Consider the following 18196-nt stretch of genomic DNA (forward strand, 5'->3'; position numbering starts at 1 on the left):
GAATGCAGAACTCAAAATGGGCCTGAAACAAACACTGAGCAATTTCCTCTCTTTATATTCCAATGAAAATTTGGAGCAGGAGGAGACCATTCAGGGAGATCATGGCTGAAATTCTACATCGACTTCACATTCCCGCCCTATCCCCATATCCCTTGACTCCCTTTATCCCCAAAAGATCCTCCCATCTCAGTCCTGAATGCACTAACTGACTGAGCATCCAAAGAGATAGAGAATTATAAAGATTCATAACCCATTGAAGATATTCCTCCTCAGTATATTGGCACAGTGGTTAGCACTGCTGCCTCACAGTGCCAGGGACCCGAGTTCGATTCCCAGCTTGGGTTACTGGCTGTGTGGAGTTTGCAGATTGTCCCTGTGTCTGCGTAGGTTTCCTCTGGGCGCTCGAGTTTTCTCCCACAGTCCAAAAAGATGAGTGGGTTAAGTGAATTGGCCATGTTAAATTCTCTCTCAGTGTACCTGAACAGGCAGACTGCAGCGACTAGGGGCTTTTCACAGTAACTTCATTGCAGTGTCAATGCAACCCTACTTGTGACTAATAAATAAACGTAAATGGCTGATCCTTTACGCTGAGATTATGATCTTTGGTTCCTAGACTCTTCAGCGAGGGGAAACAACATCCACCCTGTTAAAACTGTTATACAGATCAATGAAATTGCCTTTCATTCTGCTAAACTCCACAGAGTACAGACCCATTTTAGTGATCTACACACAATACAGCCTTTTGTTCCTTCCCCCCTTGGATCACTGTAACACTTAGAGACCACATTCCCACAATGGTGCTAGGTAAGAAATTCCAAAATATTAATGCAGCAAGAATGAACAAATAAGATTAAATGTTCAAGTTCTAATGGTGTGCAATTTGAAGGGTATCAGGCCGAATGGTAGAAGCAATCAAACAGACCAAGCTGTCCCGGAACCAGTCACAATTTCCGACCGGAAAATACATTCAAATGAATGGCAAGTATTTCATCACATTCTGTACTTGAATCACGCAGCTGTTGGAAAGACACTGAGGTGTCAGTAAATGAGCCACTTGTTACAGAATGTCCAGTCTCCACATCCTGCTTCCCTTTCCACTCTGCTGGTTCCGCTAACACTACAGATAAATAGTGACCCACAAGATGTAAGGGGACACAGTTAATGGTGTGCTGCTGGAGATTGGGGAAAATCACTAGACTTTTCTTGTTGGAAATAGTCTCCTCTAGTCAAATGCACAACCATTCCACACCATGTGCAACTGCGATGAATCTGTTGTGTACAATGATATGGTCCTGCATTTCCAGCAATTGAACAGGAAAGTTTCAGCACTAGCTCAGCGAGGCACAGATGTCCAGCCAGCACTTCAGCATGTGCTCGCTACATAAATCATAGAATTATACAGCATAGAAGAGGCCCTTCGACCCATCAAGTCCACACCAACATTTTAGAAACATCTGAACTCCCACATAATCCCATCTGCCAGCACTTGGCCCATAGCCCTGAATGTTATGATGTGCCAAGTGCTCATCCAGGTACTTTTTAAAGGATGTGAGGCAATCCGCCTCTACCACCCTCCCAGGCAGTGCATTCCAGACCGTCATCACTCTCTGGGTTAAAAAGTTTTTCCTCACATCCCCCTAAATTTCCTGACCCTGGACCCTTTTGTATCTCTCCTCTCACACCTTAAACCTGTGCCTTCTAATTTTAGACTCCCTTACCTTTGGGAAAAGGTTTTGACATCTAGGCCCCTAATTATTTTATGGACTTTTATACGACGCCTACGTGGGCTTCCTCCAAGTGCTCCGGTTTCTTCCCACAGTCCGAAAGACGTGCTGATTAGGTGCATTGGCCATGCTAAATTCCCCCTCAGTCACTGAAGTGTGATCATTAGGGGATTTTCACAGTAACTTCATTACAGTATTAATGCAAGTCTACTTGTGACTAATAAATAAATTATAGAATCCTACAGTGCAGAAAGAGGCCATTCGGCCCATCAAGTACGCACCAACCACAAATCCACGCAGGACCTAACCCCATAACCCCAGCATTTATCCTAGCTTGTCCCCCATCACTAAGGGGCAACTTAGCATGTCCAATCAACCTAACCCGCACATCTTTGGAGTGTGGGAGGAAACCCATGCAGACGTGGAGAGAATGTGCAAACTCCATACAGACAGTCACCCGAGCCAGGAATTGAACCTGGGTCCTTGGCGTTGTGAGACAGCGGTTCTAACCACTGTGCCACTCTTAAACTTAAGTGACTTTGAATGCTGTACATAAACAGCCTCTCAGTCTTCTATTCTCCAAGGAGAACAACTTCTTCAGTCTATCAACATAACTGACATTCCTCATCCCTGGGGCCATTCTTGTGACTCTTTTGAGCATCCTCTCTAAAATGCTTTCATAATCTTTTGCACAGTATATTAGCCAGTAGGAAAGCAATGCTCCAATTAAGGCTGAACAAGTGTGCGATGCAAGTTTAACATAATTTCCTTACTCTGTCTTTTATTAATGAAACCCATTAATAAAGCTGGTTATTAGGCACTCTCCCAACCTGTCCTGTCATCCCCAATGATTTAGTTTAGAAAAAATGATAGTAGCAGGTTGGCAATGAAAACACCAAAATTCAAGCCTTACAGTGACGAATTAAGGGTTAAATTAACAGTTTATATCCTGAATATTAACCAACTACTTTTTTTTTTAATTCATTCATGAGATGAAGCATTGCTGGCTGGGCCAGCATTTATTGCCCATCCTTAGCTGCTCTTGGAGGGCAGTTGAGTCAACTATATTGCTTTGGCTCTGGAGTCACATGTTGGCCAGACCAGGTGAGGACGGCAGATTTCCTTCCCTAAATGGACTTTAGTGATCCAGATGGATTTTTCCAACAATCAACAATAGTTTCATGGTCATTAGTAGTTTCTTAATTCTAGATTTTTTTTATTGAATTCAAATTCCATCAGCTGCCATGGTAGGATTCAAACCCTGGTCCCTAGAACATTAGTCGAGTTTCTGGATTAATAGTCTAGCCATAACACCTGCAGGCCATCACCTCCCCATACATAAGCACAGTCTACAGTCGATTTTAGCATCAGGAGACTACATTCAAGATGGCCGATCATTAAAAATGTTTACTGATAATAAGCCAAACTTCTGAAATGAGTGTCACCAATTCTGGAATACTGACGAGTGTAAAACAATTCACAACGTAACCAGCTTCACAATTATCCAGTCTTCACATCTCCCAACTGAAAACAATAACATCTCAAGAACTACACTGCAGCAATATCATATCATAGAATCCCAAAAGTGCAGAAGATTGGCCCATCGGTTCCCTCCAACCCTCCGAAAGAGTATGCTACCTAGGCCAAATCCCCCAACCTAACCCCATACACTGGCATGCCTAATCCAGCTAACCTACACATCTTTGGACTGTAGGAGGAAACCCACACAGACATGGAGAAAACATGCAAACTCCAAGGCCGGAATTGAACCTGGGTCCCTGGCACTGTGAGGCAGCAGTGCTAACCACTGTGCAACCATGACACACTGGGAGGAAACCCAGAGCACATGAGAGAAACCCACACAGACACGGAGTAAACATGCAAACTCCAATGAGCAACCATGCCACAATCCAGTGGTTAGCACTGCTGCTTCACAGCTCCAGGGACCTGGGTTCGATTCCCGGTTTGGACCACTGTCTGTGTGGAGTTTGCACATTCTCCTTGTGTCTGCGTGGGTATCCTCCAGGCGCTCAAGTTTCCTTTCATCGTCCAGCTGGGCAGGTTAGGTTGAATGGTCAGGCTAAAATTGCCCCTTAGTGTCCTGAGATGCGTAGGTTAGAGGGATTAACAGGTAAATATATAGGGATATGGGGTAGGGCCTGGGTGGGATTGTAGTTGGTGCAGATTCAATGGGCCAAATGGCCTCTTTCTGCACTGTAGAGTTTCTATGATTCTACACAGCTCAAATCTTTGTACAATGTTTCTCAGCAACTTAACGTTACACGGACCAGAAGAGAGAAATGTGTTGTCACTAAACTACAATAAAAAGCAAGCGAACCAAAATTTCCAGAAAATTCTATTCAGAAAAATTTGCAACTTTTTCAATTAAAAGCAAAGAATGTCCATTAAAACACTGGCAGAAATCCCACTATGCAAGATGCATATGATTTAGATTGTATGGTTTAGTGGGAAATATCGGCTGGTGCGAAACAAAAAAACTAACCATGTTGCAACACAACATTAAACTGAACAGGGTCACCACTGCATCTGAGTTCTGATGAAATGTCAAGATGCTTGCTGCCTCAGCTGATGAGTATTTCCAGCTTTTCTGTTCTAATTCAGATTTTACATCACAAGCACCTTTGATTTGCATCCAACCACGGTGCAAAGCAAAATCTCCCAAGTGTGAGTGATACAGCAGCTGGCTTCATGCAGACGTGGACGATAGCAATTGGCAGATACGATAACGGAAATGAAACCACAGATATCCTTTGAAGACGGACAGCGACATGTTGAAGTGTGAAAGTACAGCTCTGGTGAAGATATGTCAACGCGGTGAGGAGGCGGCGATACCCCTGCCTGCCCCCCCCCCCCCCCACCACACCACACACACACACACACACACAGTATTAAACAAAGCTAACAGCCGCAGCTAGCCCCCCTCTTAGAGCAAGATCAATGTTACCATATGGCACAGGCACTAACTTCCAGTTCAGTTTACTAATCTCCGGCGCTCATTCTTTTTTTATTTTGGGGACTCCCTTTGCTGTTTGTTCCTAAACATTATTATTATTTTTTGTTTGTTAATTAGACACATACCCAAGTCGCTGTGAAAGACGCCAGAAGGAGAAAGTACACTCTCAGCGCACCCAAGGCGATTGAGGTCAAATCATTAGCGAGCGGACAGGCAAGAAATTAATAAAACATACCAGCACACACAAAATCTAAAAAAAAACACCCCCAAGTGTTAACTTGATTTAGAAAAGCGGAGTAGGAAATGAAAGGCTTGGGGGGGAAAATATTAAACTCCAGGGACCGGTGGACAGATAGACTGAGTAGAAATGTAAACGTGCAAGAGAAAAATAGGACAAGAGGAGGCAGGGAGAGAGTGGGCAGAAAGGATGGGGGATGGGGGGGGCAAAGAAGGGATCAGGGGTGGGTGGGGGGGGGCAAAGGAGGGATCAGGGGTGGGGGGAGTGGGGGAGAAGGGGGAATGGGGGTGGGGGGAGAAGGGGGGGTGGGGGGAGAAGGGGGGGTGGGGGGAGGGTAGATGGAGAACAATGTGAGCCGCCAGGCCCCCCCGCAGCCCCAGCCCCGGCCCCGCACTTACAACATGACTTTGGAGAGCTGGATGTGCACCGGGACGCTGCGGTCCTTGAAGGCGGTGGTGAGGAAACAGCCCAGCGTCAGCACGGCCATCACACTGAGCGAGAAGGCGAAGAGCGAGTTGGCGCGGGACAGCGCCGTGTTCATGGTGGCGGGGACAGCGGGGAGGGGGGGGAAACTCTCTCACTCAGGCTCACACACTGAGGTGGGGGGGGCACCGACTGCAGCTCGGCCGGGGGGAAGCAGGAGGAGAGCGGACCGCCCGCACTTCCGCTCCGGCAATCCCTCCGCCAATGGGGACCGACCGGAAACAGGACCCGCAGCCCGGGTTCCGGCTCCCAAATCCCTTCCCTGTCTGTACAGTAGCCCGCTCCCCCCGCTCCCCCACCCCTCCAAAGACTGTCCAGGATTCACCCCCCCCCCCCCCCCCCGCCACCAAACCTTTGCCTGTACAGGATCCACCACCCACCCACCCACCCCCCCCCCAATCCATCTCTGTACAGGATGTTCCCCCCAACCCCTCCAAAACCTTGTCTGTACAGGAGCACCCCCAGCTCCCCCCCCCCCACACACACAAACCCTGACCGTACAGGGTTTACCCCCCCCCAAAAAAAAATAAAAACACTGTCTGTACAGGATCCTCCCCAAACCTTGTCTGTACAGGAGGACCCCCAGCCCCGCCCCCCCCCACCCACACACAAACCCTGTCTGTACAGGGTTCCCCCCCTCCTCCCCCACTCCCAGAAGTACAGGATCCTCCCCAAACCCTGTCTGTACAGGATCTCCTCCTCCCCCCCCCCCGCCCCCGCCACTGCCTCTTAAACCCTGCCTCCCCCGCAATCCCTCTTTGTACAGGATCCCCCCCCCACCAACCCCCAAAACCTTGTCTATACAGGATCACCCCCTCCCCACAATCCTTCTCTGTTCAGGATCTCCCTGCGCCACCCCCCCACCCAAACCCTGTCTGTACAGGATTTCCCCCCCCCCCCCCCCCACCAGCCCCACAAAACCTGATAGTACAGGATCACCATCCCCCACCCCCACAAACCCTGTCTGTATAGGATTTCCCCCCCCTCCACCCGACCCCACAAATTCCGTGTATAGGATTTCCCCCCCCCCACCCGACCCCACAAACCCTGTCTGGATAGGATTCCCCACCCCCTCCCCCCCCCCACCCCTACCAACCATGTCTGTACAGGATCACCCCCTCCAAACTCCAAGGACCTCAAGAAAATTAAAATAATGCAGGTGCTGGAAATCTGAAATTAAACATAGAATATTTTGGTTCATCTCAGCAGGTCCTTCTACAGATGCACCGTAGAAAGCATTCTTTCCAGATGTATCACAGCTTGGTATGGTTCCTGCTCTGCCCAAGACCACAAGGAACTACAAAAGGTCATAAATGTAGCCCAATCCATTACGCAAACCAGCCTGCCTCCCATTGACTCTGCTGCCTTGGCAACGCAGCCAGCAGAATTAAGGACTCCACACACCCCGGACATTCTCTCTTCTACCTTTTTCAGTCGGTGTAAAGATACAAAAGTCTGAGGTCAAGCATCAGCCAACTCAAAAGCAACTTCTTGCCTACTGTTGTCAGGCTTTTGAATGGACTTGCCTTGCATTAAGTTGATCTTTCTCTACACCCTAGCTATGACTGTAACACTACATTCTGCACCCTCTCGTTTCCTTCTCTGTGAACGGAATGCTTGTCTGTATAGTGCACAAGAAACAATACTTTTCACTGTATGTTAATACATGTGACAACAATTAATCAAATCAGGTCTGGTAGTATCTGTGGACAGAGAATCAGCATCAACGTTTATAGTCCATATGACAGTCCTTCAGAGCATCAGAGAACAAACGTATTGGACTCGAACCATCAATCCTGCTTCTCTCTCCATGGCTGCTGCTCCTAATCAGCATTTCCCACAGATAGAATATTGACTGACAAGGGAGTCAAAGATGATCAAGGGTAGGGGAATTAAGGAGTTGAAGCCACAATCAGATCAGACTTGATTTTATCAAATGGTGGGAAATGCCAGGCTGACAGTGCCAGGGTCTCAGGCTGGCATTGCCCAAGGGGCACTCTCCCAGCAACCCCCCACCACACCCTTCCCCCTGCAGCATAATGAACCAGTAAGACAGCCCCATGGTTTGGTTTTATTTTGATAGTGCACCCAGCATGGAGCATTCTACTTTGTAAAAGGTACAGTGTAAACACAAGTTATTGTTGTTGACAGGGTTATTTGTCCAAGAATTAAATAAAGGCTTATTTTGATTGGATGCAAAATTAGCACGATTAAAATGTTAATATTTGCAATCATCTCAACATGTCAACATCCCTGTTCGAACGGGCCCAAATTCTATCTTAAATTAGAGTCAATTTGTCAATCTATTTGGAAGGGAACCAATGCTCCAGTTTCCTGCCACAGTCTAAAAGATGTGCTAGTTAGGTGCATAGTGGACCTTATAAAATCGAAAGAAAGTTAAGTGAGGTGAATTATTTGATAAGAACACCAGATAGAAGGAAAACTCATAGAGTGTGTCATGTAAATATACTCAAACAATATTTTGATAGGGCAGGAGTGCAGAAACAGGGTGTGTTAGTTCTTACAACTCAGAGTGAATAAGCAAATCCAGATGATTCTGAATTTGACATTCCTCAAATTAGATTGGACATTGAGGAAGTAATCAAAAATTGGGATAAATTACTGAGTTATCTTCCTGAGGAAAATCAGAGTGACCTGAAAGAATTATTGCAATCACATAGAGCTCTTTTTGGGAACAAACTAAAAAGTACCAAGTATGTGATGTAGATGTAGGAAATGCTGTTCCAATTAAGCACATCTGTGTACACCGAATCCACTAAAATTGGCACAAGGTCAAAAGGAATGTTTGGACCATTTAAAGGAATTGTTTGTTTGACTACTGTAGGCAAGCATGGTGATAAACTTGGCTAAAAGTAATTTTGCAAAAGCCCAAGTCATGTTATTTGGCCATACAATTGGACATGGACAGATGGCCCCATTGGAAAGGAAAGTTATTGGGGAGTTCCCAATACTATCAACTAGAAGAGAAGTGCTGAGATTCCTAGGCTAGCGGTTTCTACAAGAAAATCATGCCAATTCTTTGCAGTGTGCTCCCTGACTGAACTGCTGAAAAAGCACAAGAAATGTCAGTGGCTGCCTGAATGTTAGGAGGCATTTGGCAACCTGAAAACTGTATTAACCACTGCATGAATCTTGGCGATACCAAATAATGCAATGTGGTTCAAGGTCGTCTTTGATGCAAGTGATATGGGTGCTGTAGTGTTACAAGAAAATGACAAAAGAATAGAAAGACTAATTTTTTTTAATTAAGTATTAATCAAAAGAAATATTTGACAATTGAGAAGGAGATATTGAGCTTGGTATTGGGCATTTATGTTGCTAACAATTCAGAGACAACTAGTTACACTGACCATAATCCATTAAAATTTCTGGAGAAGTTTAAAGATAAAAATCCAAGACTGTTTAAATGGACCTTATTATTACAGCCATTTAATTTGAAGATTATATATGTGGCAGGATGAGAGATTGTGATTTGCAGATGCTTTATCATGCATGACTGATGTGAAAGAAGGATGGAACAGTTAGTGTTCGAAAAGAAAAACTGAACTGGACAAGTCCACTGTTAAATTTGCATGCTTAAATGTGGTAAGATATATAGCTTTTTGAGTATAAGTAATGTGAAGAAAACTAAAGGCTTTAGAAGAATGAAGCTATTTTTTCAATTTGTTGGTATTGTTTTAAGTGAGGAGATATAATGATAGTGTTGTATTGACATAAATATATATATATCGTTTAAGGAGAATGGCTACATTTTGATTTTATTCTGCAGGCAGTCAGTGTGTCTGGGAAACATTTAACTCAAGGATTGTAAGAGCAATCTTCACCAATAATTTGTTACCTTAATAAGACTAATGGACTTTGTTTATACAAGAAACTCTCCTTCAGTCTGTCCGCAAGCAAGACCCAGACTTCCTGTCGCTGGCCATTTCAACACACCACCCTGCTCTCCTGTTCACATGCCCGTCCTTTGCAATGTTCTGGCGAACCCCAGTGCAAACTGGAGGAACAGCACCTCATCCTCTATGATTCTATGATCTTTTGATTGGGCACTTTACAGCCTTCCGGATTGAACATTGAGATCAACAACTTCAGAGCATGAACTCTCTCCTCCACCTTTGCCCCCACTTCCATTTATTTTATTCCATTTTGTTTCTTCTCATTCATCTATTTTATCATCCTCTTTCCCACTTGCATTTTTCCACTTTTCCATTCCAGCTCCCCTTCTTGTCCCCCCTCCCCCACTTCAGGGCAACTGCCACATTCCTCAAGCAGTCACAGATGGAGGATGTGGTCAAGAAGGCATATGGTGTAATAGCCTTCATTAATCGAGGAATTGAGTTTAGGAGTCGGGAGGTAATGCTGCAACTTTATAAAACCCTAGTCAGACCCCACTTGGAGTACCGTGCGCAGTTCTGGTCGCCTCACTACAGGAAGGATGTGGAAGCTATTGAAAGGGTGCAGAGGAGATTTACAAGGATGTTGCCTGGATTGGGAGGCATGCCTTATGAAGATAGGTTGAGGGAGCTGGGACTCTTCTCCCTGGAGAGACAAAGGTTGAGAGGAGACCTGATAGAAGTTTATAAGATGTTGAGAGGAATAGATAGGGTGGATTCTCGGAGGCTATTTCCCAGGGCTGAAATGGTCGCTATGAGAGGACACAGGTTTAAGGTGCTGGGGAGCAAGTACAGAGGAGATGTCAGGGGTGCGTTTTTCACTCAGAGGGTGGTGAGTGAGTGGAATCGGCTGCCGTCAGTGGTGGTAGAGGCGAACTTGCTGGGGTCTTTTAAAAGACTTCTGGATGAGTACATGGGACTTAATTGGATTGGGAGTTACAGATAGTTCTATGGCCTGGTAGGTATGGATATGATCGGTGCAACTTGTGGGCCGAAGGGCCTGTTTGTGCTGTAGTGTCTATAGAAGTGAGGTCTGACAGGGGTCTTATAAAGTTGCAGCATTACCTCCTGACTCCTAAACTCAATCCCTCGATTAATGAAGGCCAGTACACCATACGCCTTCTTGACCACATCCTCCAACTGCGAGGCCGATTTAAGAGTCCTGTGGACCTGGACCCCAAGATCCTTCTGCTCCTCAACACAGCTAAGACTCCTACCCTTGATATTGTACTCCTTCATCCCATTAGTCCTACCAAAATGGACCACTACACATTTATCCGCGCTGAAGTCCACCTGCCACTTCTCCGCCCAGTCTTGCATCCTATCTATGTCCTACACATGTTCTATGTTCAGTCGCTTAACAATCTGTACCTAGAGTCATAGAGGTTTACAGCATGGAAACAGGCCCTTCGGCCCAACTTGTCCATGCTGCTCTTTTTTTCAAACACCCCTAAGCTTATCCCAGTTGCCCGCATTTGACCTATATCCCTCTATACCCATCGTAACCATGTAACTACCTAAATGGTTTTTAAAAGACAAAATTATACCCACCTCTACTACTACCTCTGGCAGCTTGTTCCATAAACTCACAACCCGCTGTGTGAAAAGATTGCCCCTCTGGACACTTTTGTATCTTTCCCCTCTCACCTTAAACCTATGCCCTCTAGTTTTAGACTCCCCTACCTTTGGGAAAATATATTGACTATCTAATTTGTCTATGCCCACATTATTTTTATAAACCTCAATAAGGTCACCCCTCAGCCTTGTTAGCGCGAGTGGGTGAAACAACCACTACGGACCCAGGGTGTAGTTCAATAACAGCACAGCTTTATTTTCTTTTTACGTCGATGGAGGCGCAATCAGGGCATGCAATCGAACTGTCCCGAAAGCACTCTAAAGACCCGCCGCAATGGGCCACAGTTATACCTGAACTTGATACATTGTACAATTCAAATGCTAATGTTTTGTTTACAGTAGTCGATCTGACCATCTTGTTTCGATGGTCTTTGAGCATTGTAACAATGTTTTTAAGTGTGTGTTAATCGTTTTTTGTCTGATTGGTTATTAATGGTGTAGAATATCTGGGGTTTGAACAATGGGTGTGTGATTGATCTCCAAGTGTTTTGAGGGGCCAGGGACGTTTCCTTAGCTATGCTAATTTTTAGGTGCCTCCATAGGTTGTTTGACTGGTTTAGAAGTGCTGATTTGGTGGGGTGGGGATGTGTTTTTTAATTTAGTACTTGTAGGTGCCATCCTGTCCAGCTTCCCTTGTGTGCTAGTCCTCATTTGCATTCTAAAAGCATGCTCTTGCCTGCTAGCCTGTGTCTGTTACTTTGTGATTTTTAGTGGAGAGGCTTTGAGTGTAATTTTAGTCTGCTTCCATATTGTATGCCCAATTTCATAAAACGTGTTGTCCGATAACAGCCTCCTACCCTCCAGAGAAAAAAGTCCCAGTCTATTCAGCCTCTCCTTGTAACTCAATCCATCAAGTGCCAGTAGCATCCTAGTAAATCTTTTCTGCAGTCTTTCTAGTTTAATGGTATCCTTTCTATAAAAGGGTGACCAGAACTGCGCACAGTATCCTGAGTGTGGCCTTACCAATGTCTTGTACAACTTCAAGAAGGTGTCCCAACTCCTGTATTCAATGTTCTGACCGATGAAACCTTCTTCACCACCCTGTCCACTTGTGACTCCATTTTCAAGAAGCTATTTGTCCTGTAACTCTCCCCAGTGCTCTACCATTAACTGAGTAAGTCCTGCCCTGGTTCAATCTATCAAAATGCATCACCTAGCATTTGTCAAAATTAAACTCCATCTGCCATTCATCAGCCCATTGGCTCAATTGATTAAGATCCTGTTGCAATTGAAGATAATTTTCTTCACTGTCGACTATGCCACTAATCTTGGTGTCATCTGCAAACTTACTAACCATGCCTCCTATATTCTCATCCAAATCATTAATATAAATGACGAATAACAGTGGGTCCAGCACTGTAGCCTGAGGCACACCGCTGGTCACAGGCCTCCAGTTTGAAAAACAATTCTGTACAACTTTGTATCCATTTAGATACCTGTTCAGCCATTCACACATTCTGATCACTTAATGGACATGTTTAGCACCTTCTCAGGCATCTGTATCCTTATTTACATTCCCATTGTTCCTTTCCACCACATAATATAAATCTCTGCTGATTGTCCTTGCTCTCAGCTCTGACAAAGCATCATCCAGACTCGACACTGCCAAACCTGCTGAGATTTTCCAGCATGTTCTGTTTTTGTTTCAGATTCCAGCATCTGCAGCTTTTTAAGTTTGAAATTCAAGTTGTTTCCTTTCATTTTTAAATATTGTTCAACCATCAATAGTTAAACTGCTTCATTTGTTAGAATTTATATTTAAATTGTGTTAGTAAATGAAGTTTGTTTTACCATAAAAAATCCCTGATTGGTCAGTGGAGTGAAGCATCCTATCTTTGCATTTATGCCAAAATAGACAAACTGTTGGAGTTTAGTCTGGTTTCATAATGTACCTTGGGGTTCTTTTTTGGGATCCTAACACTTTTTCATAATCTCTTTGCCATACTTCTCCCTGCCTTCAAACCTATCATTTTTGTTATTTTTTCTACTCCCACATGCCATCTTTTAGCCTCTGTAGATGCCTCCAACATTAGAGCCTCTCTCTTGTCATGGCATCTTCCTTTGTACTCTCTGCTTTCTCTCCTGGACCCTCTTCTATATTCCTATCACACCCTGCACTCTCATTATTCTGCACCTTCCTCGGCATCTGCATCATACTTTGAGCATTGTCCGTGAACCCTTTTTTGCATTGAAATTTATTGTAATGCTTGACTTGACCATTTGATGGAGCTGTGATAAGCTGAAGTATGATCATCCATTCCTGTGCAGTGCCATCAAGAGGACCTTTAAAACGATGACTCAAGATGCCTTGGTTTGAAGAACAGATGCCTCGCACAGCCTTGATTTACAAATTTAATCCTTCCTTTTGGATCCCTCCTTCACTTAGCTGCTGCTTTTCTCTATGATCTCCACTTGTCTGGCAAGGCACTTAGTTCAAGGGCAATCAAAGAAGGTCAATAAATGCTGGCGCAACTGGTGACGCCCACACCTAATAACTGAAAAAAAGCACCCTGAGGTTTCCCCTCTCCTCCAGTTCTGCCTCATGTTCATCCTGATTTACTTTGCTGCACCACTGATTTTAAAGTTTATTTATTAGTGTCACAAGTAGACTTACATTAACACTGCAATGAAGTTACTGTGAACGTTCCCTAACTGTCACACTCCAGCGCCTGTTTGGGTACATTGAGGGAGAATTTAGCATGGCCAGTGCATCTGACTAGCGTGTCTTTCAGACTGTGGGAAGAAATCAGAGCACCTGGAGGAAACCCATGCAGACACGGGGAGAATGTGCAGACTATGCACAGACAGCGACCCAAGCTGGGAATTGAACCTTCGTCCCTGGCACTGTGAGGCAACAGTGCTAAACACTTGTGGCCACTATTTAGAGGTCATGCCTTCAGCAACCTAGGCCCTAAGCTCTGAGGCTCTGTCACAAAACTCCTTTTAAGACTAACTCCCCAACAGAGTTTCTGCAATCCTGTCCTTTGCAGCCTGTGACGTGGTCTGATTTTATTTAGTTAATGAACTTCATCAAGTCACTGAGGTTTACAGCATGGAAACAGGCCCTTCAGCCCAACTTGTCCATGCTAGCCCTATTGCCTGCATTTGGCCCATATCCCTCTATATCCATCTTAACCATGTAACTGTCTAAACACATTTTAAAAGACAAAATTGTACCCACCTCCACTACTACCTCTGGCAGCTTGTTCCAAATGCTCACCACCCTCTGTGTGAAAAAAAATGCCCCTCTGGACACTTTTGTATCTCTCCCCTCTCACCTTAAACCTATGCCCTCTAGTTTTAGACTCCCCTATCTTTGGGAAAAGATGTCAACTATCTAGCTGGTCTATGTCCCTCATTGTTTTATAGACCTCTATAAAATCACCCCTAGCTCTCCTATGCTCCAGGAAAAAAGTCCCAGTCTATTCAGCATCTCCTTGTAACTTAACCTGTCAAATGATGGTAGCATCTAAGTAAATCTTTTTTGCACTCTTTCTACTTTAATAATATCCTTTCTATAATAGGATGACCAGAACCGTACACAGTAGAACCTCATGCAGCATGGAGCATGCAAATTGTTATTGTTGACAGGGTTATTTGTTCAAGAATTAAATAAAGGCTTATTTTGATTGGGTGGGAAAGCAGCATGATTAAAATGTTAATATACACAATCATCTGAACATGTCAGTATCCCTGTTCAAAGGGGCCCAAACCTTTCATCCTAAATTAACATCAATTAGTCAATCTATTTGAAAGGGGACCGGCTGGCTGTGATGCAAGTGCAATTTGTATTCTGGCACAGCTAATGATTTGTTTTCTTATTTGTTAAATTAGGGAACAGATGGGCATTTTATATCTGCAGCCGAACAGGTCATAAGCAGACTAACATATGGTGAGGAAACCCACCAGTGCCAGATTTGACTTAGCGTTAAATATCACCTGTGACTTCAAAATTTCTCCTGAAGGGACATTAAAGAAACTGTAGTGAATTAAATTCACCTTTTCTTTCTAGTTTTTCTGAGATGTTTTACTAAGTTCTCTGAATAGAACTGTGTTAAACTTGGAAAAATAGATCTGGGGCTTCCACCCTCCTCGGCCCCTCAGGGTAAGTGGAATGGCGTGGGATTGTTACGAAGGGGAAGGTTGATCTCCTCTCTGAGAACTAACACTCAACCATTCAAACAGAAGTACCTCCCTTCATAATCTGTTCAAGAATGTGTGAGGAGGGGTAATATCTGCGCTTCAGCAACTTTTTGAGATTACATCAAAATAATTGAGACGCTCTTTGAAAAAGCAATAAGTAGCACTTTATTTATCGAACTGTGAACAGTGCATAATAAATTGTTTAAAAAGTCAGAGAAAACACAATTCTAATGGAACTGCTGTTTAAATAAATACAATTCCCACTTACTAACAAAAAAAGTAGAATTTCTGGTCATTCTCAAAATGTAATCAGGTTTTATCTTCCAGAATCTTATGTCTTTGTTGACTTATCTGGCCAAGATAGATGCAGGGAGGATGTTTCCAGTGGTGGGAGAGTCCAGAATCAGAGGTCACCTGAGGTTTTGGGGTAGACCATTTAGGATGGAGGTGAGGAAACATTTCTTCACCCAAAGAATGGTGAGCCTGTGGAATTCATTTCCACAGGAAGTATTAATGCCAAAACATTGAATGTAATCAAGAGGCAGCTAGATATAGTACTTGGGGTGAATGGGATCAAAGGTTATGGAGAAAAAGCATGATTAGGCTATTGAGTTTGATGATTGTAAAGAATAGCAGGGCAGGTTCAAAGGGCCAAATGGCAAGTCTTGCTCCTATCTTCTATGTTTATTCTGTCTTCACTCTCTTCTGTTGGTATTTTTGCAATTGAGATGAGGCTTTCTTTTAAGATATAGAAGTGGCTGGCAGAGACAGTCGCTGGCTGTATCTTTCTCTCAAGCTGTGGCAGAGCCAATTGCTGTTTGGCTCTCTGGAGCTGGGAGCTGTGGCACTTATACCCTTGATGACATACCAATCTCCCCACAATAGGACTGGTTTGCAGGTCACCAAAACATCAAATTCAACTCTGATAGGCTGCTACTTTTCAAATGCCTAGTTTAAATTGATTAGTTAAAATCCAAAAACAACCTGTTATCTTGGCAGCAATACTGCCGAGCCTCGCAATTCAATGTTCTCTGTGTACTCCAGTAGCACCTGCATCTCTTTTAAGTTGTATCATAGCAAAAAAAAACTAACAGACCTTGCAATTTTACAACTCTTAGCATTTTAGAAGTTTTTAAAAATAAGCTTCCACTGCATTCACTACAGAATCCCTTACTGTAAAGGCTTTTCAACCAGCAAGCCAGAAATGGATTACATCAAGGTGCCACTAGTGTGAGTTCGCATGAATGACTTTCAATGGAGAAAGGCCAGAATTTCCAATCTACTTCTTCAGGTACTGTGACTAGAATTTCAGCTCAGCCACAATTCGATTCTTATTCCGGAACACTCTTCCTAAACCATGGGTGCATCTGTAACTCCTGCCTGCTAAGAACTTTAGTCTTTTTACACCTCCTCCCAATATCCCCACCATTCATTTCCACTTTTCACTAAATCTCACAAAGAGTATAAGCGATAAGAAGTGCCTTGTGCAGTTGATGGTCTACATGGACTTCAGTATGATTTTTTGACAAGGCCCCGGGTGAGAGACTGGTCAAGAAGGGAAGAGCCCATGGGATCCAGTGCAATCTGGCAAATTGAATCCAAAATTGACTTTGTGACAGGAGACAGAGAGTGATTGTCGAAGGTTATTTTTGTAACTGGAAGCCTGTGTCCAGTGGTGTACCACAGGGATCGGTGTTGGGTCCCTTGCTGTTTGCAGTGTACATTAGATCTAGATGTGAATGTGAGGGTTATGGCCAGTAAGTTTGCAAAGATCACAAAAATTGATGGTATGGCAAATAGGAGGATTACAGAAGTCAGATGGCAATGTGCACTGAGAGCTTATGTAGATCAGCAAGAACAGGAGGGATGTGTGAGAAGTACCTGGACTGGGTGCAGGATGAAATATAGGCAGCAGATGATCTGAAGCGTAAGGACATAAGGGAATGAGATGCTGCCCAAGTGAACATTGTTACCGCCAAGTTGAGATATAAGCAGTGGCTGAATGAGGGATTCAGCAGAAGATAGGCTGAATGAGGAGTCATCCAGGTAGATTAATTTTATAATAGCGAGTATATGCAAGTGCCCTCCAAGTCATGCACCATCCTGACTTGGATCTATAAAGCTGTTCCCTCACTGTCATGAAAATCCAGGAATTTCCTCCATAACAGCATTGTAGGTGTACCTAAACATGTGTGGTGGGATTCTCCGATCGCTTTTACTTATTTATTAGTCACAAATACCTTTGACAATGTGCCGCATGGTAGATTGTTGCATAAGGTTAAATCTCACAGGATCCAGAGTAAGGTAGCCAGATGGATACAAAATTAGCTTGATGACACAAGCCAGATGATGGCTGTGGAGAGTTATTTTTCTGACTGGAGGCCTGTGACCAGCGATGTGCCTCAGGAATTGGTGCTGGGCCCACTGTTATTTGTCATATATATCAATGCATTGGAAGACAATATAGGAGGCATGGGTAGTAAGTTTGCAGATGACACCAAAATTAGTGGCATAGTGGACAGTGAGGAAGGTCATCTCCGATTGCAACAGGATCTTGATCAATTGGATCCAGCGGATTGACGAATGGTAGATCGAGTTTAATTTAGATAAATGCGAGGTGATACATTTTGGTAGATTGAACCAGGGCAGGACTTACTCAGTTAATGGTGGAGTGTTGGGAAGAGTTACAGAACAAAAAGATCTAGGGGTACATGTTCATAGCTCCTTGAAACTGGAGTCACAGGTGGACAGAGTGGTGAAAAAGGCATGTGCCACGCTAGGTTTCATTGGTCAGAACATTGAATGTAGTTGGGACGTCTTGTTGAAGTTGTACAAGACATTGGTAAGGCCACACTTGGAATACTGTGTGCAATTCTGGTCACCCTATTATAGAAAGGGTATTATTAAAGTAGAAAGAGTGCAGAAGAGATTTACTAGGATGCTACCAGGATTTGATGGTTTGCGTTATAAGGAGAGGCTGGATTTATAAAGGAGAGGATGGAGTTATAAAGAGAGCTGGGATTTTTTTTCTCTGGAACATAGAAGGCTGAGGGATGATCTTATAAAAGGCTATAAAATAATAAGG

General features: G+C 44.0%; 1 protein-coding gene across 1 annotated transcript in view; it reads right to left on the reverse strand.

The window, feature by feature from the left end:
- Positions 1-5521, reverse strand: part of spcs3 (signal peptidase complex subunit 3) — a 31966-nt gene extending 26445 nt beyond the window's left edge. Inside the window, exon 1 of the mRNA XM_080189747.1 lies at positions 5335-5521. Within this exon, the coding sequence (XP_080045873.1) occupies positions 5335-5477 (143 nt within the window). The 5' untranslated portion in view covers positions 5478-5521. The remainder of the gene's footprint in view (positions 1-5334) is intronic.
- Between the last annotated feature and the right edge of the window lie 12675 nt (positions 5522-18196).

This window comes from Carcharhinus amblyrhynchos, chromosome 5 (assembly GCF_965287045.1).
Source record: "Carcharhinus amblyrhynchos chromosome 5, sCarAmb.v2.hapA, whole genome shotgun sequence".
NCBI classification, from domain to species: Eukaryota; Metazoa; Chordata; class Chondrichthyes; order Carcharhiniformes; family Carcharhinidae; genus Carcharhinus; species Carcharhinus amblyrhynchos.